The following is a 25,028-nucleotide window of genomic DNA, read 5'->3' as shown; positions in this document are numbered from 1 at the left end:
CTGCACTGTTACTGATTTATTTTTTAAAACTACTTAAATTTCCATTCAGGGAATATTTCGGGTTTATTTATCGATATATCTATATATTCATTTAGTGGGCTAAGGCAGAAGCTTAAACATTAATGTGTTCATGTGTTGTTAGCAGTTGGCAACAAGCATGTGACAAAGAAATAAAAATAAGACTAATATTTTGTCCAACCAAAAGTTATGAAAGAGAATCTCTTTGGTAGAAAGAACAGAGGAACAATCACTAGGTTAAAAAAGGATTAGATTTAATTAGATTTTGATTGGATTTTATTTCATTAGAAATAATTTCCTCCACACTCCATCATGGAGGGCGCGAATGTGAATGTGGAGGAAGAAGAGGATGAAGAAGAAGAAGAAGAAGGAGGTGGAGTAGGAGAAGAAATTTATTGGCTGAGAGTGCTGTGATGTCACTTCCTCTACATGACTTTCCCCGGGAAGGAGATTTGGCGCGTATTGTCTTGTTGTTGTACTGACCCGCGGTCGCGTTGAGTTGTTATAAGTAATCTTTAGAGGGCAAAGGTTCGAGTCCTGGCTCCGGTATCAGACCCAAACAAAGACATGGACGGTCCGGACGTTGGTGAGTTTTATTCCGCGTTGTTTGCTGGCTCACTTTAACGGAGTTGCATAGGTGGTGGTGAGGTGACATATTAGCTTTTACTGCCGTGCCACAACAGCTGTAGGCCCTTAATACTGCACATATCTTTGAGTTCGTCGACGAGCCAGGGAAGGAGAACACATACAGACGTAGCTAATGTCAGCTAACAATGCGCTGATACCGCTGTTTACCTTCTCAACTGCCTCTGCCATGTTAAAGATACAACTTAGCTATGTATATATATATATATATATATATATATATATATATCTAGATATATATATATATATATATAGATATATATAAGTTATATCTCTATATATAACCTAATCCTCGTGTCATTTACAGAAACAAAACTCATTAACAAGTTACTACAAACCAGCAAATGCTGCTAGGTCCACTACAAAGGTGAGATTAGATGAGTGCAAACCTGTTTCTGGATGGTCATGTCGATGTGTCTCTCTCAGATGATGCCTGTGGTGTGGCGAAGTCCCGATCTAAACGGGAGAAGAGGGAGAAGGTGGGGAGGAAGTCTGCGTTGGAGCAGCTGAAGAAAGCGAAGATGGGCGAGAAGATCAAATATGAGGTCGATACACTGATTATGTACACTGATTATTTCCAATTAGTGCAGTACAGTGAGTGACGAGCCAGGATTTCACAACACACACAGACTTATAAAACTGTTTCAGTGGTGATAATATTTGTTAGATCATGAACATAACTTTATCTAACATTATATTACTGTTAAATAGTGTTGTCTTCCTTCCTTTACATGACAAAAGGTTCCTTTTCTGAAACACAACTCAATTTGTGATAATTACTCTTCCAGAGCATTTCAAGGACATGTTACTAAAAAGTGTTAGACCATCTTAATATGATGATAATAATGTTTGATTTTGTTTCTACTGGTTAGATATTATGCTTATAATTCAGGTTCATACCAAACTACAACACAATATTTTCTTGTGCTGACCATTATAAATATTATACAGGAAAAAAAAAATGATGCAGGCATGCAAGATAAATTCCTTTAATTCAGAGATGTCCACATCTCAGTTGAAGGTCTGGCAACCTGAGCCACCTGACTGCAGAAATCTAGTGTATAATATTTTGGAGCTATCTTGTCCTCTGGATCCACCAAGTAGCCTCTGGTCCAGCAACATGTTTTTGATTTCCAATGTTTCTGGAAAACAAATTGTTGTAATAACAGATGGAAGCAGTCATGTGGGTTGTGTCTATTAATGACAGATTTATTTCAAGTATGAGCTGCCTGCCTTCATTGAATTATGCAAACATTTTCAGTAATTCCATAAACAAGTTGTTTTCCAAAAACAGATGTAGTTTTATATATTGTTTAAGAGCAGAACAGAGCAGTAAACTCATTAGGTTATCTACAAAGTATTAATCAGCATTTTCAGTTGTTATTTGTAAAGCCAGTCAGTCATCTGTATAACAAATCCTGGCTGGCTCCATCTCTGCAAATGTAATCCATTCAGGGTTTTGTGCTGTTGGTTGGATGAAATGGGCTATTTCAAGATGCCATCTTTGGCTATGATAAATTTTAATTTCATAAGTTTTTAGGCATTTTTGGCATTTGTGCAGTTCTCTAAAAGAGAATAGTGTACACTACATGTATCACATATTTATCCATTCATGCTTGTATTGTAGTTGATGGTCAACCAGTGTTAGTTTTTTTCCTCCAGGTGGAAGAGATTACCAGCGTGTATGAGGAGGTGGATGAGGAGCAGTACTCAAAGATGGTACGAGAGAGACAAGAAGATGACTGGATTATTGATGATGGTAAGATGCAGTTTCCTGGATTCACTGCATGAAAATGTGTGATGAGCATGTCTGATGTTTATTTTCTCATCTCTTAGATGGAACTGGATATGTGGAGGATGGAAGAGAAATCTTTGATGATGATTTGAATGATGATGTAGTAGAGAATAACAAAGGTAAACCCAACCACAATTGTGCATTAGAAAACATTTAATATATGAATTTGGACTTGAGAGTGGAACAATAGGTAGTTCAATTGTGTGATTATGTTGTTTGGCTTTGCAGGCAAAGCAAATGCTAAAAGTGCAGACTCCAAAAAAACTGTGAAGAAATCTGCTGTGGCCAAGCCCAACACCATTAAGAGCCTCTTCATGAACAGTAATGTCAAAAGGCCTGCTGAGGTTTGTTTTTGTTGGTGACATTGACTTTCATGTGTGTCTGCTTTTCCCATGCTGTGCCCTGTGCATGTCTACATGTTAATATTCGTTTTACTATATTTAGATAATATGCCTGATCATCTACATGTTGCCCTTTTGCAGCAGAGTTTAAAATAAAACACCAGAAATTGTTATTGCCTTAGCTCCTGCTTTGCTCATGTGTTGGTATAATTTTGTCTCATACAGAAAGATGTGGACCTTTCCAAAGATGACCTATTAGGAGACATTTTACAGGACCTACATGCTGAGGTTGGTACCATACCATCTAGGTTAGTGTGGAACCTCAGCATAATTAAACACAATCCAGTCCAATAAAGTGATTTGCTTAACAATAGAGATGCAGTGACAGCACATTAGAAATGTTGGCAAATGTAATAACAATCAAAATCTTTTGCTTACTGCAGTGTTCAGAATGGGGTTGCAAATGTTTTATGTTTTTCTTAACCTTTAGTTGAGAATATTAATAATTATCAATTAAACATGAAGTTACCCCTGGAGGAAATCATGTCTGTCTCGGTATAAGCCTTGAGCTCATAAAAGTCTTCACTGTCTGTCACATTCATAGACATCTTGTCCTTTTCAGTCAGAGTTTGAGTAACTGTCTGACACACACGATAGTTTGTTGAAAGGACTGATTTCAATTTTCATCTTGTACTGCCGCTGTGGGGTGTTGAGTTTTCAGGTGGTAAAATTACAGCATTGACTTGGTACTTAAATGCATTTTAATATAATTTGGCCTCTCCATTTCCCATGGGCAGCTTGTTCTGTCATTTCTCTCAGCACCAGTAGCTTGTCTGAATTGTGTGTGTGTGTCTTGTGATGTACAAATTACTAGACATGTGAGCTACAGAGAAGGGTTATATAAAACAAACATTGTGCATGTTTTTTTTTTTTAATCTGTTAAATTATCAGAGATTAATGATTATTCATTAATATCCTTCATTCACACCCCTTTCTATGGCTTTCAACATTGTGGTCATGTGCGTTCTGTTTACTCAAATCTTGCTTGAGTTGTGCCTAGGACTTGTTTGGAATTCTCCTGTGGCAAATTGAGCTTTTGATCATTTGGCAAAAAAGTTTAGAAAGGCACACACCTGTGCTAAAAGGTCTCGCAATTTACACTACGTGTTAAGACAGACAAGCCATTGAGTACACAGTACTCTCTGTAGACCACAGTTATTAAATAAAGCAAGCCATAGATTGGGTGAGTGTCTTTTCAATCAAATTAAGCAAGAACATACTTGGTCACAGAAATAGTCAAGAACCCATTTTAAAATTTACAATACAAGGTAATTTGTGTAAAGGACAATGTGCCTATGCAAGAAATAAACCTTTGGCTTTTTAGTTACAGTTGTTTTTTTTTTTTTCTTTTATTTGATATGATATTAGCTTTTTAAAAATTTCTCATTTCTTCTTAGAAATCGGCTGTTCTGACTCCTCCACCAGTGGTCACTTTGAAGAAAAAGAAGTCTCTTGGGTCACCCATGAATCCCTTTTCTATCAAACCTCAGATGCCAAAGGTTTTCTTTGACTCAGTAATTTTATAGTATTTGAAAGTGTTCTGTTAAACTTATGTTTCAGATATTGAGATGATTTTCAAACTGTATAATTGACACTTTCTACATTTTGAATTAGCTGATTTTAAAATATGCCATTCTTTTATAGCACGAGTCACCCTCAGCAACAGGATTAAAGGCCAAAGTTATCAAGCCACCGCCTTCTCACCCACCTCGCAATCCTCCCAATCCACCTGCTTATCCAATGGAGAAGCAAAAGGCTACAGTGGATGAACTGGCTGTAGAGGAGGGTAAGGATGGCAGATACAACATTTTGAAACTGTGCAAGGTTTAACTCTTAATCTATTCTAAAGAAAATGCAAACCAACCTTCCATGATAATGTCTTTCTCAGTGAATGGTACTATGGTGTTTGATGGGGTGGACTTTGATGAGCCAATGGAGGTTGGACTTGAGGAGGAGAAACTTGTATTAAAAGAGGATGCTAAGCCTGAACCTGAAACAGCAGCAGCAGAGATTAAAGTTGAGCCCAAATCAGAGCTTCGGGATCCTGTCCTCTTGTGAGCTCCTCTTATTAATTTGCTGTTTGATTAGGATATATATATTCTGAAGACTTGGGTGAGAGACACTTCTGTAAATTGTCTTTTGCCAGGTCCAGCAGGATCGGAACCTCTTGGGGACAAGAGGAGGAGGGTGGAGCCAGTGAGGCACCAGCAGAGGTACAAGTTGACTCCAGCCAACTTCCACTGTTTGAGGGAGCAGGTGGGGAGCAGGTTTTCAGATTCTATTGGTTAGATGCATTTGAAGACCCTTACAGCCAACCAGGTAAATCACATTTACACAAGGAGGTGAAAATGTAGAGGTTAACATTATAAACCCAATACCCTGTTCAATGCTTTATAACATTTTAATGGAACTGTGGCCCAGGTGTTGTGTACCTGTTTGGGAAAGTGTGGATTGACTCTGCAAAGTCTCATGTCAGCTGCTGTGTTACTGTCAGAAGCATTGAGCGGACCATGTACATCTTGCCTCGTGAATATGTAAGTCTGCCAATATCATTCTGATAGGACAGTTTGTCTGATAGGACAGTTTGTCAGTTTCTGTTGTGACAAGAGCAAACTCTAACCAGAGATATATAATTATCCTTGTGTAAACCATAGGTGTTTCTATTACCAGGGGATTATTTTCTTTTCTGAGCATGTAAAATGGGATAGGAAACCTTTTATATAGAGCTAGATGAATCATTATTTACATGTTGAGATTCTTAGTGTTTCCATCATAAAATTGTAACACTTCAGAGTATAATTTTTTTTTTGTTTGTTTTGTTTTGTTTTGGTTTTTTTTGTTGCTGGAATGTGAAAAGTAAGATCATAATGCATTTACAGTATGTAAATCCATGCAATAGCCAAAATGGTATCGTAGCAGCAGTACTAGATATCGTTCTGCATTTGTATGAGTCAGGTGTGTGTGCACACAATCTTTTAAGGAGTCCTGTTTACAAGGTTGTATTTTAATCACCAGAAAGTCAACCCCAAGACTGGGGAGGTGTCAGACTGTCCTGTAGGAATGATGGATGTCTACCAAGAGTTCAATGAGCTCTCTGAGAAATTCAAGATCATGAAGTTCAAATCCAAGGTCAGTTCCAACCCTAGTTAGACTGTATAATATTTTTGCTTTGATTTTCGGACAGGTGATCTAACATACTTTTAAGTGGCGTTTGTTTTCGGATTCTGCGTTTCTCTCTGCAGAAAGTGGAGAAGAACTACGCTTTTGAAATACCTGATGTGCCCAGTCAGTGTGAATACCTGGAAGTCAGATATTCAGTGAGCATAAGTGGATATACACCATTTCCAGGTTTTCTTGGCACATCACTGCTTTTGTTGAAAACACATGTAATAATCTGGTAAATATTGTTTTTACAGGCTGAGTTCCCTGCACTCCCGTCGGATATTAAGGGGGCAACCTTTTCTCACGTTTTTGGAACCAACACCTCAAGTCTAGAGCACTTTCTTCTCAGCAGGAAAATCAAAGGACCATGCTGGCTGGACATCCAGACCCCACGTAAGGAGGGTGTTCACCCTGTATTTAGTTCATTCTCATAACATAACAAGAACAGGTTCTTTCATATTGCAGTACTAAGATGTATACAAAATTAAGCCTCCTGTTTGACATATTGGAACAGTTGATATGAATGATTTATAACTGTGCAAACAGCTGAAAAACCTCTTATCTGATGAGTCCACTTTGTCTTGTTAGAGCTAAATAGCCAGCCGGTAAGCTGGTGTAAGGTGGAGGCTGTGGCCTTGAGGAGCGACCTGGTCACTGTGGTCAAAGATCTGTCACCGCCACCTTTGACTGTAATGTCCATCAGCCTCAAGACTACCCAGAACCCTAAAACACATCACAATGAGGTCAGAACACAGTCATACACTATAACACATACTTCTTTAGCAAGACATGTGTGGACAGTAATACACTGATGATGCATTATTATTTAGTCATGTTACTTTATTGTGTGCTAATCATATAACTGCTCCTCTATAGATTGTCTCTCTGGCTGCACTTATCCACTACCAGTTTCATATGGATAAAGCTCCACCTAAACCTCCATACCAGAATCACTTCTGTGGTCAGTCATTTCTTCGTCTGTTTTTGCTCTGTTCCCAGTGGTGTTTTATAAATTGAAAATGTACAGGAATCTTTTACATGCAGGAATATGTAATAGAGCTCACTTCCACATTTGGTTCTGTTGAATATTCTTTTGCCATAATGTGAAATGGATATCAAGATGTTCAGTCACTCTGAACACTGGTTGAATGCAGCTATGTACATTTACTCAAATACTGTAAATAAGTACAAATTAGTAGCATTTGTGCTTTACTGCTTCACATTCAAGTTACACCTCTACTTTAGTATATACTAGAGACAAAAATTGTATTGACATCTGTGCTTCATAACTGTGAAAGGGCTCCTGGTAATTTGTCTCACAGCTGTAGTTACATGTTACTTTTCAAATTAAAATTTTCAGGGACTTCTTGTTCAGTGAAAACATACAATTATATAAGATCTTGCAGAATATGATGAATTGCTGCAAATTAAATATCCAGTTTGTCAAGTGTTTAAAACTGGTCCAGTCTTGAAGTTGTTTAAGTTTAAACTATATGAGTAAAGTTCAACATATAATGCATTAATGCTGCAGTAATAGTAATCCAAAACATAATACGTAATAGTATTAGCATTAAGACGAACCATTTTCCTTCATTACTAGTACTTGAAATACATTTTGCTGATATTACTTTGTTTTACGAGGAAGTCCTGTTGAGATCAGATATTGCCGCTTTTATATTTGAATACCTGAGCATGTTGAACACTAGACAGAAAAATGGTATTCTTCGTTTTTTTCAGTGGTCAGTAAACCAGCCGACTGTATCTTCCCATACGACTTCAAAGAGGCTGTGAGAAAGAAGGTGAGCGACTTGTTATAGAGCACAGAAAGAGGAGAAAACCTGTATTGTGCAGCTAATATGTGTTTAGATACAGCAAGAATTTGTCAGCTCTCAGTGTGCTGTGTAGGGACCAAGATAATTATTAAAAGTAAGAAAACTCAAGAGACAAAAACAAGCATGTACATGTAAGAATAAATGTGTTTTTACTGTCTGTGATTTATAACTGTCAAAAACCTCCTGCTAATTTGTAAGAATTTTTGTTTGTTTGCTGCTTTCTAAGAATTTAGTTTTAGTATTTTCAGAAAACTATAGTTTTTATATTTTAATTTGTATTTTTCATTAGAATTCATGTAAGGAATTGAACAGATTTTATTTAGGACACTGATGATGTGCTTCCTTCGCTCTGTTAGAATGGAAAGGTGGAGATCGCTGCTACAGAGCGGACTCTGCTCGGCTTCTTTTTAGCCAAGATGCATAAGATTGATCCTGATGTGCTCGTGGTGAGTAGCAGATGTTGGGAATAATTTTGTTTAAATTTATGAATTAAATTAAAAAGCAGGACCATAGGATTCATATAAAGCAGAGAGCAAATTAAAAGCTACAAAGATAAAATCCAGCATGCACTGTCTTTATTTCCTATAGGGTCACGACATCTTTGGTTTTGACCTTGAAGTGATTCTGCAGCGGATTAACGTGTGCAAGGTTCCACACTGGTCTAAGATTGGACGCCTTAGGAGGGCCAACATGCCCAAATTAGGGGTACAAAAAACTAACATCACCTGCAATAAATCGTGATTGTTTTGCTTCTAAATCATACTGCATGTCACTAAGCATTTCATATGCATTTTGTTTCTTTTAGGGCCGTGGTGCCTTTGCCGAGAAGAATGCAACATGTGGCCGCCTGGTGTGCGATGTGGAGATCTCAGCCAAGGAGCTGATTCGCTGTAAAAGTTACCATCTGACTGAACTGGCTGCACAGGTGCTGAAGACGGAGAGAATAACAGTTCCCCAGGAAGATATAAAAAATCTCTACAGGTAAATACATTTAAAGGGACATTTCATTTAATCTGGAAACAAAGAAAATATGTTAATTAACGGAGAAGTAACTCCCTTGATCTGCTGTAAATGTAAATTTCCTGTTTGTTTTCAGTGATTCTGCTCACCTGCTCTACCTGTTGGAGCTGACATGGACAGATGCTAAGCTGATACTTCAGATCATGTGTGAGCTCAACGTGTTACCTCTGGCCCTGCAGATCACCAACATAGCTGGGAATGTCATGGTAACACACATTACTATTTATGTATTATATATAAAACACTTGTACATCGCTGCAAGAAAATCTGGTTCTAAACAACTACAAATACATGACATATGCACAGGGATGGAAAATCACTGGGTTTTAAATGCTTTGCAAGGTATATTGTACATTTGGAGTAAAAATTCTGAAAACTGAAGTCAAGCAAAACAGTTTACAGACAAAAGAAATACTTGATTCTCCTTTGATTGAAAGAATAATGTAAAGCTTTAAATTATAAATGCCGTTCTAAAGTCTTAGAGTCAGCTTGTTTCAGGGTAAAAACAGTCTAGTGGGGTAGGTTGCCTTTTCAGACTTCACAAGCAACGGGGCATAAGGTGGTATCCTTATACACCAGTGATGCTCAGGCTGGGTCTTACAGATGGTCATGCTTTTTTCCCGTTTGTTAATAGAATTTGCCTTCTGTTTCAAGCACTTTCCTTCATGCTTCTTCTCTGCAGTCTCGCACTCTGATGGGCGGTCGCTCAGAGAGGAATGAGTTCCTTTTGCTTCATGCTTTTCATGACAAAAACTACATTGTCCCTGACAAACCTTCCTTCAAAAAGGCTCAGCTGGAGATGGTAAAAACACACTCATACACACACAACTTTGCTTTTTTTTAATGTACTGTTACATCGTAGACATTTCCTCTTTTTTTTTTTTTTTTTTCCTGTCTCCCAGGTCGAGGGGGAAGATGATGTGGATGCAGGGAAAGGCAAGCGGAAGAAGAAAGCAGCCTATGCTGGCGGTCTAGTGCTGGAACCTAAAGTTGGTAAGTGTTAGTTTTTTAGGTTGAAGTTGTCTTTCTGTCTTTGTTTTTCTCTTCTGAGTGTGTCAGGTTTCTATAACCGCTCTCCATCTTTCAATAGGTTTCTATGATAAGTTTATCCTGCTGCTCGACTTCAACAGCTTGTATCCATCAATCATCCAGGAGTTCAATATCTGCTTCACCACTGTGCAGAGGGAAGTGCACAACTCACAAAAAAATGAGGTGTGTTCAGATATATTTATAGGAGCATATGTAGAGTAACAAACCAACCTATCCAAGTTTCCAGTCTGTTTTTCTTTCCTCACAGAAAAGTTTCCACTCGTTTCTAACTCTCATTACAATGATAACAGGAGGGTGAGCCGGAGGAGATTCCCGAGCTTCCAGATTCCAACCTGGAAATGGGAATCCTGCCGAAGGAAATCAGGAAGCTGGTGGAGCGACGTCGACAGGTCAAACAGCTGATGAAACAGCAAGACATCAATCCTGATCTCTACTTGCAGGTATATACCCATTTGCACATACACACACAACACCCAGAGGTTTTACCTGCGGTCTTAATTTTATAGTTATTTCATTTATGTTTAAAAATAATAATAATAATATATATATTTTGGTGCTGTTTTGACAAAATGGTTATACACCATACATACACCAAACATCAATTTAAAATCTTTTGAGCCCAGATGAATCTTAGGTGAGAAAGTATAAAAATGGTTTCTACACACGGTGATAAGCTTTTCGATGATGTGTGTGGGTAACTGCCTGTCCTACCCATGGAGATAAACGTGTCATTAACATATTACCAGTGACATGTGTAAAATTATAACCCTCCTGTTGTCAACCATTTTTATTTACAATTGAGACACTTTCCAACCTATCAAATTCACGTACCCTAGGCCTTTTCATGGGAGTAGAAAGCCTTAGTCCTGTTTGGTCTGATTTGGTTCTTTCTGTCCTTCAGTACGACATCCGTCAGAAGGCTCTGAAGCTGACTGCTAACAGTATGTATGGCTGCCTGGGGTTCAGCTACAGCCGCTTCTATGCCAAGCCGCTCGCTGCACTGGTCACACACAAGGGTAGAGAGGTGAGTCAAATGCACATCTGCACATTAATGACTATGTAACCTTTATGGATCAGCACTGAGGAGGTCCAGCAGATATTTTCTGATTTTTATTGTCTCTTACATTTATCTGAGAGTCAGCAGGAGAGTATAGTGCATATTAAAATACTTCTGTTTTCATCCACAAGAGGGCACTGCTACATCAAATAACGCACTCCTTTCTGTATCTTCTCATCTCCTGTTACTTTCTATTTACCAAATTATATTTCTCTAACACCCTGTGCCCTCCCTTCTCCTTGAAAACATAATTTCTTCAAGTTTGTTTTGTCTGAGTAAGAAATCTGTTGTATTTTCTGATATTATTAGTTCTGTTTAAGTATTTTCCACTAACAAAATACCACAAATGTACACATGAAACTTGAAAAGTCTGACTAAAGTGTAAAGTCTGACAGCAACACCTAAATAGTACAACATCAGCGTGCATGCTCAATGAAGTGGTGTGAAGAGTTATGCACACTGCATGACTTAAACAGCTAAATCTGGTATTGTAACTGAACACTGTGCACTCACGCACACACACATGCATGCTCTTCCACCATGTCAGTGGTAGTACTCATGTTCATTTAATGAGCTCTAACAGTACACATCCTCAGCACAGGCGTCAGGCTTTGCCTCAGGGGAGTCCTTCATTAAGATCCTGTTACACATTCTTTGTGTTCCCTAATAGAGGGCAGGGCTGTAACTCAGTGTGTATGTTTGTTATTTTGTCAGTCTGTTAGTCTTCCTCGTTGTTCGGCTGACACAGCTACATTGTAAAAGGTGGGCATTTGATTTGCAGGTACAGGTGGGGTTTCCATCCCTCCAGACTTACAGCTTGTGTCTTTGTCAGCCGGAGGTGGATGGGTTAATTACATTTTACCTCCTTGCTTAATTTAATTCAGCTAGCATCACCAGTCTCAGGCAAGTAGGGTAAATTTCCATTTTCTAGAATGGTGCCGTTTTAGCACTTTGCAAGTTGCGTGCAGTAGATTATAATAAATGATTTTGATAGAATTTGCATTCTTGGTTTAAACGATATAGCACAAGATAAAATGATGTTTCATTGCCATTTTTTCCAAATCAGTCAAAACTCCCTTTAAATCTGTGGGGTTTTCCTCTCAACCTTCCCTGAAAATGATTTGCAGAATTAGTTGTAAAAATCAACCAAAATAACACAATTATTTGTCGTGTCTCTAGCCAGTATTAACCTGATGTTGATTTGTTAGGAAAAACTGAACTTAAACCTACCCTTAAGAACATGCTGATGACCTGTTTTACATAAGATATTTTCTCATCCTTATTCAGTTACCCAGTGTGCCAAAGGGACAGTAAATAAATTGGATTGTGTTTTATTAGGACAGTGCATTAGTACAGTGACGAGTGATATAACAGATAGGAGAGGGGTGCGTCAAAAGGTCATCAGTCAGATATGAAGCCACAGTGTACTGATTAAATAGTATGATCCTCAACTCGCTGATGTTGCAGCAGATCCCACTTTTCATGATCTTAGTGTTTTGTTTACTTTGTATCCATGATCCTAGGCACGCATCTATTTTTACTACAGGTTGTTTGTTTGAGACGAGGACAGTTTCAGCATAGCCAGTGGTGTTGAGGATCATTTAGTCCTGTCCAAAATCTGTTTTGAAATTTGCGTTTGCCCAAAAAGTCTGAAAAATTCTGTAAAATATTTGTCATTCTCTTGTGGAAATTACGGTGTAAAATTTATTTTTACTTTATGTTGCAGTATATTTTTATTCTGAAATTATGATCCCACCAAGTGTCTAATACCATCAATTCTCTAAGCAATTTTTTCTTTGGCTGCTCTTCCAAAATAAAGCTTATAAAATTTTTCAAGTGCTCCTCCAAGTGTACATGCACTGACTGGTGCAGGAAATGTAGCAAAGAATGGTTTGGCAAAAAAAAAACAAAAAAACAGTTTAAACAAAACAAAGTAGTTTTATTTAAACTGTTTAGAGCCCTAAAGCTAAATGGCTGTAAGCCAGGTAGTTCTTGGTAGTTTCCGACTGCGGCGAGCCAGAAAGGCCAGCAGGCATTCATGGAGGGGTTTCTAGTGTATTTGTGGGTATTGCCATTTGCACCCCTGCCCCCATTTTAATCGTCTCATTTGCACTCTACTTTCATATCATGATTTAGGAGGCTTTTTATTTTTGTAATTGAAACACGTACACCGACCACTACTCTGTTTGAAGTGTAAATCCACCTCCACCCCCTACACCAACACCTCACCACCCCCCCCCCCCCAACCCCCAGCTTGTTCCCTTCGTATGTTTGGACCAGTGACCGGGTGAATGTGCATGTGTTCTGTGTATTTATTGATTGGCTTAGCTCTCATCTTTCCTGTTGTAATTGAGGCCTATCCCCCCTCCCCTCTACAGTGGTTTCACAGCCGGGGAGGATTCAGGCTTAGAGGGGGATGACAGACCCTTGGCGGGGTCTGTTGTGATCAGATTTGCCAAGACAGGATGGGAAAGCCCCCATTTAGCTCCTCTCCTGACTCTTATGTGTGTTTCCTGAATATGTCATCTATCTGTGTCTGAATTAATGTGTGTCTGTGTGTGTGTGTGTGTGTGTGTTAGTGCCCATTTGTTTGTGTGCACAAGGGCTACTGGCCGAACTCTGCCCTTTGTCGGGGGACCATTTGTTGTGGCCCTCTTCTATCCTGGTATGCATGGGTATTAAGGGGGGGGATGATGGGTATTAAGGGGAAGGTGAAGGTTTAGGATTACATGGCCGAGGGTCCACCACAGATTGATGTCCCCCTCAACCCCTCATCCTTATTTTAGGTTCCTTTGTATGTTCGCCAGAGAACAGTTGGGTGCAGAGAAACCAAAATATGAAACACACCACAACTTACACGCATGTGGTTATAATGGGCTGATAAATGCATTTGTCACACCAGGAGAGCTTTTATTGTCAGTCGACCACTGGGCTGTGGATCCCTGACTTCATCTGACTTCACCCGACAAATTGAGAACATTAAACTAAGAGAAGAATTTTCTGTAAGTGGTGGGTAGATGAGGAATCAGTTGCAGGCAAATCCTTCAACATTTGACTGGTTGTCGGTGTTGATTTCTCATCTTGGTGCTAATGTTGGTAGTAAGAGTAGTTCATCTTTCTTTGTTGTTTTTTGATATAAATTGGGTCACAGAATGAATAGTTTTTTAGTTTCGCCACTCTTGGGTGGGCTTTGTTTTTTGAAAAAAGCGTTTCTCTGGTCTCCACATACAAAATGTGCATGTGTGTTATTGTGTGTCCTCGTAATCAAGTGATGTTAACAACAGTGGCCAGTGGAAGCCACTGATTGTTGTGGAACGCAGATTGGTTTGACCTTTCACCCCTTTGCCAGCAAATCTGACAACCATTAGCAGGTGTGTGTGTGTCTCAGGTTGGAGGATGACTCTTGAAAGCCATTCTGCTGTAATTGAGTCTCTGTCCTTGTGTTTAAAAACAGCCTGACAGGAGCTTGTAGTTGACATTATTGAATGGCACGCAGAGTGAAGGATAGAAGTGGGCTTGGGTAACTGAGCCGAGGGTGTGGACAGGTCAAAGTTTGGTTTAGGTTAAACCCCTGTATGTACATGTGTGCGGCTGTAATGACGCCTGAGTAAATATTGTGGCCCCTAGGGTCCCTTATTCATGTTCTTTATCATTCCTCTGGTCTCAAGAATCACAAATCATTTCCCCGAATTTGACACACGACACTGTGACACTGTTCGAGAAAATATTGTTGCCCCCATTTCTTTCTTACAGGGTCTTAATTGCTCTGGCTGTCTCAGTCATGGCAGTCATTTTTACATTTCCCAGAATTAGACATAAGAATACATAAGCCTGCCTGCACTGGTGTGTGTGCGTGTGTGTGTGTGTACATAAATGTATGCATGCTCGTGTCTGGGGATATGAGGGCTGTGTGTTTCCATGGCTCTGTAGTCCTCTTAAAGAGCTGGCTTTACTCCTGATAGGAGTGGACTTAACAAATAGTCACATGGGAGCAGTGCTGCTATTTTAGCTGCATTAGCTTGACTGTGAGGGCGGACAGTGGACAGGGCACAGTTTCAGCATCTAAACTGCAACTTTAGTAACACCTACTAATGAGGCCATGTGAGACCGGGCTATTGGCACGGATTATAAATGAGAATAGCTTGATCTGACATCTGCTGTCTTTATCATGGTCACTAATAAAGAGTTGTAAATGAGAGGATAATTACTAAATGGTTTTAGTGACTTGTCAAGTAGGAGATACACATGTTCACTTGTGTTAGACCATTTCAACTTCATGATTTATGATCTGATCATTTTGATCCTCTAGTCTTTTTTACTGCAGTGTAGGGCATCAGAAAATTGTGTCATTTAGTTTTGTATTCCAGTTTTGCAGTTGGTTTAAGGTTGTAATGATCAATATCAACTGACAGAAAGTTGATTATAAATTTTTGAGTATTTTGATAATTACATTTTTAGAGTGTGATTTGTCAAGTAAATATACTATTTGTTGTCTGTAATTTTGTTCAATTAGCTGTTTAATTGATAGTTTCAGTCGTGGACAGACTTTAAATGTTTACGTCCAATGTTTCGTTCTGACTGCTCATATTTGTGGTATACTTCCTTAACCCTTAAGAGGGATGGAGTGAAAATACTCTGAACTTACTGTTATAACCGTTATGTGCTGTTATAGCCACAATAGTGGTTAGGTGTTCTATGATGTACAAAAAATACCAAATCATAATCTAAATAGGGTTTTGGCCAAAAATGGTTTTTGGAGCTTTTGGTCAAGTATTTGATTTACATCTGCAATATACTCTGCCTTGACTTTACGGGCGGTAGAGTTGCAACTTACATGAAGGACTTCTAAATTTTAACATAAGTGTCATACATAAGGTACAGTTAACATTTTTATAAAAAATCGCTCTGTATGTAATTGAAGCTGATGTGTGACGGCAAATGCTGTTTATTCTTCTTGATCTACCTGTCTAGCTACATGTTCATTTACCTGACAACATTTTAACTTGGCTTTGGTACATCATGATGTGTCCTCTCCAGTTATTAAAGTACAATATTTTTAATTGGACAGCAGAAGGATTGTTGTCATTGTCAAGTTATTTTCAATGCCGGCGCTTGTGATCTCAGCCGGTTGTATTAAATCAGACACAGCTTTACAGCAGATTGACCCTCCCAGCAGCAGACGTTAGAACACAGTTATGGCATCCACCAGGACAGGTGTGTGTGTGTGTGTGTGTGCGTGTGCGTGTATGTGTGTGTATGTATGTGTGTGTATGTATGTGTGTATACATAAGTGTGTGTGTCTTTGCACTCGTGCTTTCTTGCATGCAAGTGAAATCATTTTAGTGAAAGAAGATTTTCCATTCTTTGTAGGTGTGTGTAGAGGTGTGTACACATATAAGGGCTCACACTAACAAAGGAGAGACTATAAATCTTTTATGCACCTTTGTATGTGAGATTGTGTTAGGAAAAGAGGTGGTCTTTGAGTTTGTTCGTCTATGTGCATACATATTTGTGCTTCTTGTGTACGTGTTGTGTGTATGGCACCCCCCACCTCCAATAGCGGTGTGTTCCTCCACAGGTGCTATTTCAGTCAGCCGACTGTCATTCCAAAATGCTTTTCAGCTGAGTGCTTTTCAAAACAATCGTCAGTGATGCCCCAGGCTCTTTTTTATAACGGCCTTCTGCCGCACTAAGGTTTAACATGCCGCCTCTGATCTGCTGATCGGCTGAGGGGTGTATGGTATGTGAGTACTCGGGTTCAGAATGGGAGCTTCAGGGGGGGCTTGGATGCCCTTTTCTATGCTTATCATTAAGTATGCTTTATATTTATTGGTTCCCTTTAAACTATTAACCATTTGTCCCTTATCCAAGCAGTTGAATTAACACTAATATTCTTATTTAAAATGACAGCGGGTAAAAGACAGGATATTTTTATGTGGAGGTGGGACATACAGTGGGTACGGAAAGTATTCAGACCCCTTTAAATTTTTCACTCTTTGTGTCATTGCAGCCATTTGCCAAAATCAAAAAAGTTCATTTTATTTCTCATTAATGTACACTCAGCACCCCATCTTGACAGAAAAAACCAGAAATGTAGAAATTTTTGCAAATTTATTAAAAAAGAAAAACTGAAATATCACATGGTCATAAGTATTCAGACCCTGTGCTCAGTATTGAGTAGAAACACCCTTTTGAGCTAGTACAGCCATGAGTCTTCTTGGGAATGATGCAACAAGTTTTTCACACCTGGATTTGGGGATCCTCTGCCATTCTTCCTTGCAGATCCTCTCCAGTTCTGTCAGGTTGGATGGTGAACGTTGGTGGACAGCCATTTTCAGGTCTCTCCAGAGATGCTCAATTGGGTTTAGGTCAGGGCTCTGGCTGGGCCAGTCAAGAACGGTCACAGAGTTGTTCCGAAGCCACTGCTTTGTTATTTTAGCTGTGTGCTTAGGGTCATTGTCCTGCTGAAAGGTGAACCTTTGGCCCAGTCTGAGGTCCTGAGCACTCTGGAAGAGGTTTTCTTCCAGGATATCTCTGTACTTGGTCGCATTCATCTTTCCTTCAATTGCAACCAGTCGTCCTGTCCCTGCAGCTGAAAAACACCCCCACAACATGATGCTCCCACCACCATGTTTCACTGTAGGGATTGTATTGGGCAGTGATGAGCAGTGCCTGGTTTTCTCCACACATACCGCTTAGAATTAACGCCAAAAAGTTCAATCTTGGTCTCATCAGACCAGAGAAATTTATTTCTCATAGTCTGGGAGTCCTTCATGTGTTTTTTGGCAAACTCTATGCGGGCTTTCATGTGTCTTGCACTGAGGAGAGGCTTCTGTCGGGCCACTCTGCCATAAAGCCCCAACTGGTGGAGGGCTGCAGTGATAATCTCCCTACTGCATCTCTGGAGCTCAGCCACAGTGATCTTTGGGTTCTTCTTTACCTCTCTCACCAAGGCGCTTCTCGCACGATTGCTCAGTTTGGCTGGACGGCCAGGTCTAGGAAGAGTTCTGGTCGTCCCAAACTTTTTCCATTTGAGGATTATGGAGGCCACTGTGCTCTTAGGAACCTTGAGTGCTGCAGAAATGATTTTGTAATCTTGGCCAGATCTGTGCCTTGCCACAATTCTGTCTCTGAGCTCCTTGGACAGTTCCTTCGACCTCATGATTCTCATTTGCTCTGACATGCACTGTGAGCTGTAAGGTCTTATATAGACAGGTGTGTGCCTTTCCTAATCAAGTCCAATCAGTTTAATAAAACACAGCTGGACTCCAATGAAGGAGCAGAACCATCTCAAGGAGGATCAGAAGAAATGGACAGCATGTGAGTTAAATATGAGTGTCACTGCAAAGGGTCTGAATACTTATGACCATGTGATATTTCAGTTTTTCTTTTTTAATAAATTTGCAAAAATTTCTACATTTCTGTTTTTTTCTGTCAAGATGGGGTGCTGAGTGTACATTAATGAGAAATAAAATGAACTTTTTGGATTTTGGCAAATGGCTGCAATGACACAAAGAGTGAAAAATTTAAACTGGTCTGAATACTTTCCGTACCCACTGTAGGTTGAAATAAAGAAATACTTGAGAGGGTTACAACAAGAAGTTGCACAAATCCCTAATAGAGAGGCCAACATATGTCTGAAGAACAGATGGGAAAAACCGATATCACCAAGCTAAACCAATTACCAGTTAGCATGACATGGTGCACCAATGCGTAGCAAAAGGGTAGAACCTGTGAACAAGCACGCTGGTGCACATGCAACGACATGAGCCATTTTTAACAGCATTACCAATGTCTCAATCTATGTGATACATCTGTGAAAAGTCAAGTCAGAGACAGTGGGAAAGTGCTTTACCATATATGTATTTACTAGTTAACTTAGAAAGATTTATTTATCTTGGACATGTACTGCTGTAGTTGTCGTCTTCCATCACTTTTGTGGCAGGTCTGAGTGATCCAGACTATGGTACTGTTGGTGGGTACTAAAGTTGTAGGTCTGCAAAAACTGCATCTACAAGCTATAGTTTCTTGAACCTGATGGTGATCTTTTAAATGAAATGTGATTACCCCAAGTGTGTCACAGGGATGGAGTATATCAGACCAGAACTAAAAGGCAACTAGTTCTTCAATGTCTACAACAAATGAGCTGAACTACAGGTGTAAAAGCACTTTAACCAGTGCAGTTTTCTTGATGCATTAATATAACAAACCTAAATAGTAGTTGTGCTCAAGGAAATGGTTGACTTTTTGCATGAATTTGGTGGTATGTGGTTGGTGAACTAGCACAAGTGCATCTTTAAGGTTTTCTTCTTTGCATTACTCCTCCACACTGTATTTATTGTACAGCAGTTATGTCTTTTTTCATTTGAGTCTGAACATTACAAACTGACAGCTGTGCTCTCTGTATACTGTGACATGAAAACAAAGGATAAGTTAGCATAGTGGTTATGAATGTAAAAAAACCCAGTCTTTTCTACCCACAAATCTTCTATCCTGATCCTTTGCTCTGCAGGAGCACTTGTCAGTGAGCTGCTCAATTACTGCCCAGTCTAATTATACTGTATTAACACCAAGGAGTCAAGAAATGAAAGAGGCAGGAACATAAGAAAATTAAGTGATGTCTTACGGTGCAAAAAAGAGAAGAAAATATTAATAGGAAGACTTTAACTGATTTTACAAATTTACTCTAATAAAAGGACGGATTGACCTTTACCATGCTGTAGATAATGGACAATAAAAGTTAGACTAAAAAAATGGTTCATAAAATCTAAAAGTCTGGAAGTCTGTCTAACTGTATGCCACAAGGATGTGGAAATACCAAATCTTCACAAATAGGTTGAAGTTTGGTTAACAACCTGGCCTGTTAAATGTCAGCAGGTACTGAGTAACGCCTATGAAAAGTTCCCAGAACTCACTGACATTTTCAGAATTGTTTTTTTCCCCACCCCACACATGAAATCTTAAGAATAACCCTAAAAATTAATAAATAAATAAAATCAAATTGTGCACTGTCAAATAGGTTCAAGTGAAATAAATAAAATATCATTGGTCAAGCTGGAACCAACAAATTTTTTTTGAATCAATAAATGAGGGTAATTTTCTGTTGTTGCAACTCATGTTAAGCCTTTTTGAGAATTTGCTTGATGCAAAGGATGCAGTTGGTTTACTGAAGATAATTACAAAATCTTGGTATAAGATTAGGTAATACAAATCCCATTAAGCTATTTCAGTTGTTAGTCCCTGCATGAGTGGCATGCATGGTGGTGACTAGTGTAGTCATCAGAGGGAAGACAGACACTCTTTTTACACCCTGAGGGTATGTTTTTGCATTGGTTCATATAGTATGTGTGAGCTGGTATGTGTTTTATGAACTGCACTTGCTCACCCACACATAAACACACACACACAAACACACGCCATCAGTTGCACACATTCCAGCGTCATGGTCAAACGACTTGTCTTTCACACAGTTCATTCCTTAAAGCAGTCTGTCCTGCTGGAACTGACAGCATATGGAAAACTTGTCTAAATGAGTCCGCACATCAATTACATCAACGCATTCTCACCTCGCTTGCCTCCCTCTGTCGCCTCACTTTGCTTTTGCTCTGTCTCTCTTTTCCACATCTCTCTATTCATCATGTCTCTGCCCTTTCCTTCCATCTATTCTGATCATTCCAGCCTCCACTTCTGTCTGTCTCCCCTTACGACTCTTCTCCTTTAGTGTTTTATCATAATGAAAAGTGTTTCTGAAGAGCCCTGGGCTCATAATAAAGGTGAGATTTTAATGTATATTTGTTGATATGATGATGTATGCTGTGACACTATAAAAAAAAAAAATTATCAACATTCAGAGGATTTGACATACTGATTATAATGAGGCCTCAGTTCTTTTAGTATCTGCATTCAGGATGATAAGACTGAAAGTAGCACAGTGTTCAAACTGTGCACGGGGCTGTGTTGTTTAATGCACCAGTGAGACAGTGCAGTATGACACCCGGGTTGTACAGGACACCCGGGTTATGAAACCGATCTATGAATTTGAAGTCTTATTAATTGCTGTAAAGCATTACTTTTATAATATTGCACTAGTAAGTGCACAAATAATTGCACTTATAATATTTAGTTTCCACTAGAAAAATCTTGTGGCAGCACTTATTGTCTTTTATTGTATGGATACTGTGTAAACACTAACAGTACAGCATAAGAAGTAATATATATATATATATATATATATGTATGTATGTATGTACACACACATATTTTTAGTGAAAAGTTACTGCAGAAGAATTACTTTTGTTCTGGAAATTCTTCTCCCTCTACAGCCTGGTCCTGTTCTACAAATTATTTCCTCTTCCCCTTCAAACTAGCATGAAACAGACCGGTAATTTTGGCTGCTTAAAAGCTTTTCAGCACAATTCAGGACAAATGTGCTTAGACCAAGATTTCAGTGTGTGCTCGGTCGTGAATGTGTGTGCGTTTGTGGTGTGACCTTGACCTTGACTGTAGTCTCTAATGGAGAAGGCTGTACCGGGAATGACTCAAACTCCCCCTGTTGTACACTGGTATGTAGCAGCCCATAAAGCATGCTTAAGTCCCACTCTGGTTTCAGGGTGTGGAACGCGCCCCCCCCATCCCACCACTGCCCCTTCCTCACACTCTGAAATAGCCACGTCCTTGTCCCCACATGGGGAAATGGTGTAAGTTAGGGTGTGTATATATGCGGCCATAGCTGATTGAGGAACAGATTGCTGGTGACAGGTCACACTGCGTTCCATCCCTCTGACCCATCAGATTAGCGACCCATAGCCCTCAGCCCACCCTCCCTTCCTCTGGACCCCCACCTGTTAGGATCCCTCTGCTGCTCAGATCGCTGCCTCTCACACACTCGCGCAGTGGACAGCCTGCGTTAACAGAATTCTCTTATTTGTCTGTCACTCACTCTGCGGGTGATGAAGGCCATTATGAGTCATTAAGGTGTGCATGTGTGTTCGAGTGTGTGTATTGCCCAGCTAGGGTATGTGTGGGCTGAAAAGACGCCTGTCACAGCACGCTCTCATAATTGCCCTCTTAGCCAATTATCCCCCATTTAAAAGAAAGTCAGCTGTTCCGTTCCCATGTCCACACAAGTGCATTCAACACACACTGAAAAAACAACATACAAACGTAATATTTAATCATTGTTTGTACTTGTAGTTTGTTTATTCTGTTTCTTTGTGCTGTAACACTTTTTGTTGTTGGTATTTGTAACCCTTTTATACCAGTCTGCTCTTTTCTTCAGATTCTGATGCACACCAAAGACCTGGTTCAGAAGGTGAGTTATTAGCTAGTTATTAGTTATAAGTGTTTTGTTGTTTTAATAGTTACATAGATATTTAATGTGACACGTGTGGACTCAAGGGCAATATGATGTAAAGTCTTATAACATTAATAACTGTAACAGTAATGTTTTTTTGTTTGTTTGTTTTTTGATTTACTTGTGTCTATGTATTAGTTATGTTTGCTTCTTCTGTAGAGGGCTGTAGTGTCCACCTACTGTATGGCCAATTTAGAGTAATCAATATTCCTAACCCCAACCTGCATGTGTCTGGAGTGTGGGAGGAAGTTGTAGTACCTGGAGAAAACCAGCACAGACCAGGAAAGAGCTTGTAAACCCCAAAAAGAAAGGCCAATGTTGACTAGCTGCCTTAGATCCAGACAGTGCTAACCACTGCTCTCCACTATACTACGCTTCTGATTTGTTTTTCCTATTTAATGTAAATGCTAATCTGGTGATAAATTGAATAGATAAACCTATGGTGAAATGTCATTGGTTCTTGCAGCTACATAAGATGCAGACAATTTCTATTTTAGAAAATGTGATATAAATAAATCAAGATGAAGAGATTCATAATGTTTATAATACAGTACTTTTAATCTATTGTCCCATCCTAATTAGAAACCTTACCTTCCATACCTTTAACTCCTTTGTCACTTAGATGAATCTGGAAGTCATCTATGGAGATACTGACTCCATTATGATCAACACCAATAGCAGGTCTCTGGAAGAAGTCTTCAAGCTTGGGAATAAGGTCTGGTGTGAAATTTGGTTATATCTCAGTGCTTTGTCCACATAAATATCCATCAATCAACAAAATTGTACATTTCATCTACAGTCCAGCCTTTATGTATTTGGCATTTTCACAAAATTTGTATCTGTGTTTCTTCTACTCCAGGTGAAGGCCGAAGTCAATAAACTGTACAAACTGCTGGAGATTGACATTGATGGTGTGTTCAAGGCACTTTTACTGCTGAAGAAGAAGAAATATGCTGCACTGGTGGTGGAGAACCATGGCTCAGGAGGATACACTGTTAAGCAGGAACTCAAAGGCTTGGACATTGTACGCAGAGATTGGTGTGACCTGGCCAAGGAATGTGGCAAGTATGTACCGATTACAACTAAGGCCTATATGCAGTACCTTTATACAAACTATACAGCCAATCTGGACAATCACTATAAGCAGAAGTGACGGTACTGGTTAAATGCCTTAATAATTTTATTGTAGACAAGAGAGTTTCCTAGTGGGAGACTAAGGGCTAAACCAATAAGAAGTAAAATTCCAAGATGTTCAGGTAGTTATATTTGCCACTATAGGAGTGTAATTTTGGTTCATGTGGGGTCAATGATGCATCCCAGCCACATTTGTGACTTTAAGGAAAACTGGGATCTTTAATGAACAGTATATCTAAAGTATTTAGAGTTTCTTTCCTCTCTCAGCTATGTGATTGGGCAGATTTTGTCAGACCAGAATCGTGATGTAATTGTGGAGAACATCCAGAAACACCTGGTGGATGTAGGGGAGAAGGTCTCAAGTGGAGCCATACCACTGAATCAGTATGAGATACACAAGGTGAGAATGTGTTTGTTCATAATATGTTGTGCTTTCTCTTAAATAATAATATTTAATAATTAATTTGAAGCTTAAGAAAAACAGCTTATGTGAATGTTTGCCTTTTCAACCAGTGATTGTTTAAAGCCCCTCACGTGCACTGTGTATAAGTTATACAGAAAGTGTATTTAATAGTTTTTGTCTTTTAGCAAAAAAAAAAAAAAAAAACTCATTGGGAAGAAACAGCCTCCTTAATGAGGCTCTAGTACATGTCATGTGTGTTCTCATCCAGGTCTACTTGTTGATGAGTCTTCTCATCTCTTTATTGTGACTCTTGTCTTTCCACTTCCTCCAGGCATTGACCAAGGATCCACAAGACTATCCAGACAGGAAGAGCCTCCCTCACGTCCATGTGGCTTTATGGATCAACTCTCAGGGTGGACACCGTGTCAAAGCTGGCGACACAGTCTCTTACATCATCTGCAAGGTATGTGTATATGAAGGAAGCATGAGCCTTTTATGAGCCAACACATTATCATGATTAAGATGCTAGCATGCACTGAACATCACAGAATGATGTATACGAGCGTGAGAATATCCAGAGGCAGATTTTTGGCATATTGACCTTTTCACATGTACAGGACAGTCTGTAACTCACACCACTGTCTTTTCCTTCTCCCCTAGGATGGCTCCACACTGGCAGCCAGTCAGAGAGCCTACGCTTTAGAGCAGCTTCAGAAGCAGGAGGGTCTCAGTGTAGACACTCAGTACTACCTGGCCCAGCAGATCCACCCAGTCGTGTCTCGCATCTGCGACCCCATTGAGGGCATTGACAGCGTGCTCATAGCCACATGGCTGGGTAATTTAATTATAGGTTTTGGTAGACTGCAGAAGACTTTCATTTGAGGAAGGGTGGGTGGTCCAACATCATGCACCTATCAGATTATGACTTGAGGAATTTCAGGGTGCTTTGGGCCTTTAAAAAAGGTAAAACACAGAAAAGGAAAAAAAAAAAACAAGTAAAATGTTCATTTATAGTATTATTAAAATAAAATATTTTAAATTAGTGGTGATTACAGCAACTTGTGTAACATTTGGGAGTAAATGACTTTTCAGAATTGTCATTTGCAGTTTATAGCCAATATAGCCCCCATATAATTTAAGAACTAAACACTGGCCATG

General features: G+C 39.3%; 1 protein-coding gene across 1 annotated transcript in view; it reads left to right on the top strand.

The window, feature by feature from the left end:
* The first annotated feature begins 454 nt into the window (after nucleotides 1-454).
* Nucleotides 455-25,028, top strand: part of pola1 (polymerase (DNA directed), alpha 1) — a 51,313-nt gene continuing 26,739 nt past the window's right edge. Inside the window, exons 1-32 of the mRNA XM_026292610.1 lie at nucleotides 455-604; nucleotides 1,090-1,208; nucleotides 2,326-2,422; nucleotides 2,500-2,577; nucleotides 2,687-2,802; nucleotides 3,025-3,087; nucleotides 4,257-4,358; nucleotides 4,504-4,645; nucleotides 4,748-4,913; nucleotides 5,006-5,178; nucleotides 5,281-5,393; nucleotides 5,875-5,988; nucleotides 6,102-6,176; nucleotides 6,276-6,414; nucleotides 6,610-6,764; nucleotides 6,898-6,982; nucleotides 7,759-7,820; nucleotides 8,210-8,299; nucleotides 8,442-8,558; nucleotides 8,659-8,834; nucleotides 8,950-9,079; nucleotides 9,556-9,675; nucleotides 9,776-9,866; nucleotides 9,964-10,085; nucleotides 10,214-10,363; nucleotides 10,825-10,947; nucleotides 22,259-22,291; nucleotides 22,956-23,048; nucleotides 23,193-23,398; nucleotides 23,735-23,867; nucleotides 24,202-24,333; nucleotides 24,531-24,705. Coding sequence (XP_026148395.1) covers nucleotides 586-604; nucleotides 1,090-1,208; nucleotides 2,326-2,422; nucleotides 2,500-2,577; nucleotides 2,687-2,802; nucleotides 3,025-3,087; nucleotides 4,257-4,358; nucleotides 4,504-4,645; nucleotides 4,748-4,913; nucleotides 5,006-5,178; nucleotides 5,281-5,393; nucleotides 5,875-5,988; nucleotides 6,102-6,176; nucleotides 6,276-6,414; nucleotides 6,610-6,764; nucleotides 6,898-6,982; nucleotides 7,759-7,820; nucleotides 8,210-8,299; nucleotides 8,442-8,558; nucleotides 8,659-8,834; nucleotides 8,950-9,079; nucleotides 9,556-9,675; nucleotides 9,776-9,866; nucleotides 9,964-10,085; nucleotides 10,214-10,363; nucleotides 10,825-10,947; nucleotides 22,259-22,291; nucleotides 22,956-23,048; nucleotides 23,193-23,398; nucleotides 23,735-23,867; nucleotides 24,202-24,333; nucleotides 24,531-24,705 — 3,709 coding nt within the window. The 5' untranslated portion in view covers nucleotides 455-585. The remainder of the gene's footprint in view (nucleotides 605-1,089; nucleotides 1,209-2,325; nucleotides 2,423-2,499; nucleotides 2,578-2,686; nucleotides 2,803-3,024; nucleotides 3,088-4,256; nucleotides 4,359-4,503; nucleotides 4,646-4,747; nucleotides 4,914-5,005; nucleotides 5,179-5,280; nucleotides 5,394-5,874; nucleotides 5,989-6,101; nucleotides 6,177-6,275; nucleotides 6,415-6,609; nucleotides 6,765-6,897; nucleotides 6,983-7,758; nucleotides 7,821-8,209; nucleotides 8,300-8,441; nucleotides 8,559-8,658; nucleotides 8,835-8,949; nucleotides 9,080-9,555; nucleotides 9,676-9,775; nucleotides 9,867-9,963; nucleotides 10,086-10,213; nucleotides 10,364-10,824; nucleotides 10,948-22,258; nucleotides 22,292-22,955; nucleotides 23,049-23,192; nucleotides 23,399-23,734; nucleotides 23,868-24,201; nucleotides 24,334-24,530; nucleotides 24,706-25,028) is intronic.

Source organism: Mastacembelus armatus, chromosome 20 (assembly GCF_900324485.2).
Source record: "Mastacembelus armatus chromosome 20, fMasArm1.2, whole genome shotgun sequence".
NCBI classification, from domain to species: domain Eukaryota; kingdom Metazoa; phylum Chordata; class Actinopteri; order Synbranchiformes; family Mastacembelidae; genus Mastacembelus; species Mastacembelus armatus.
The sequence above is the reverse complement of the archived record's forward strand: the minus strand, read 5'-3'. Positions and strand labels throughout refer to the sequence as shown.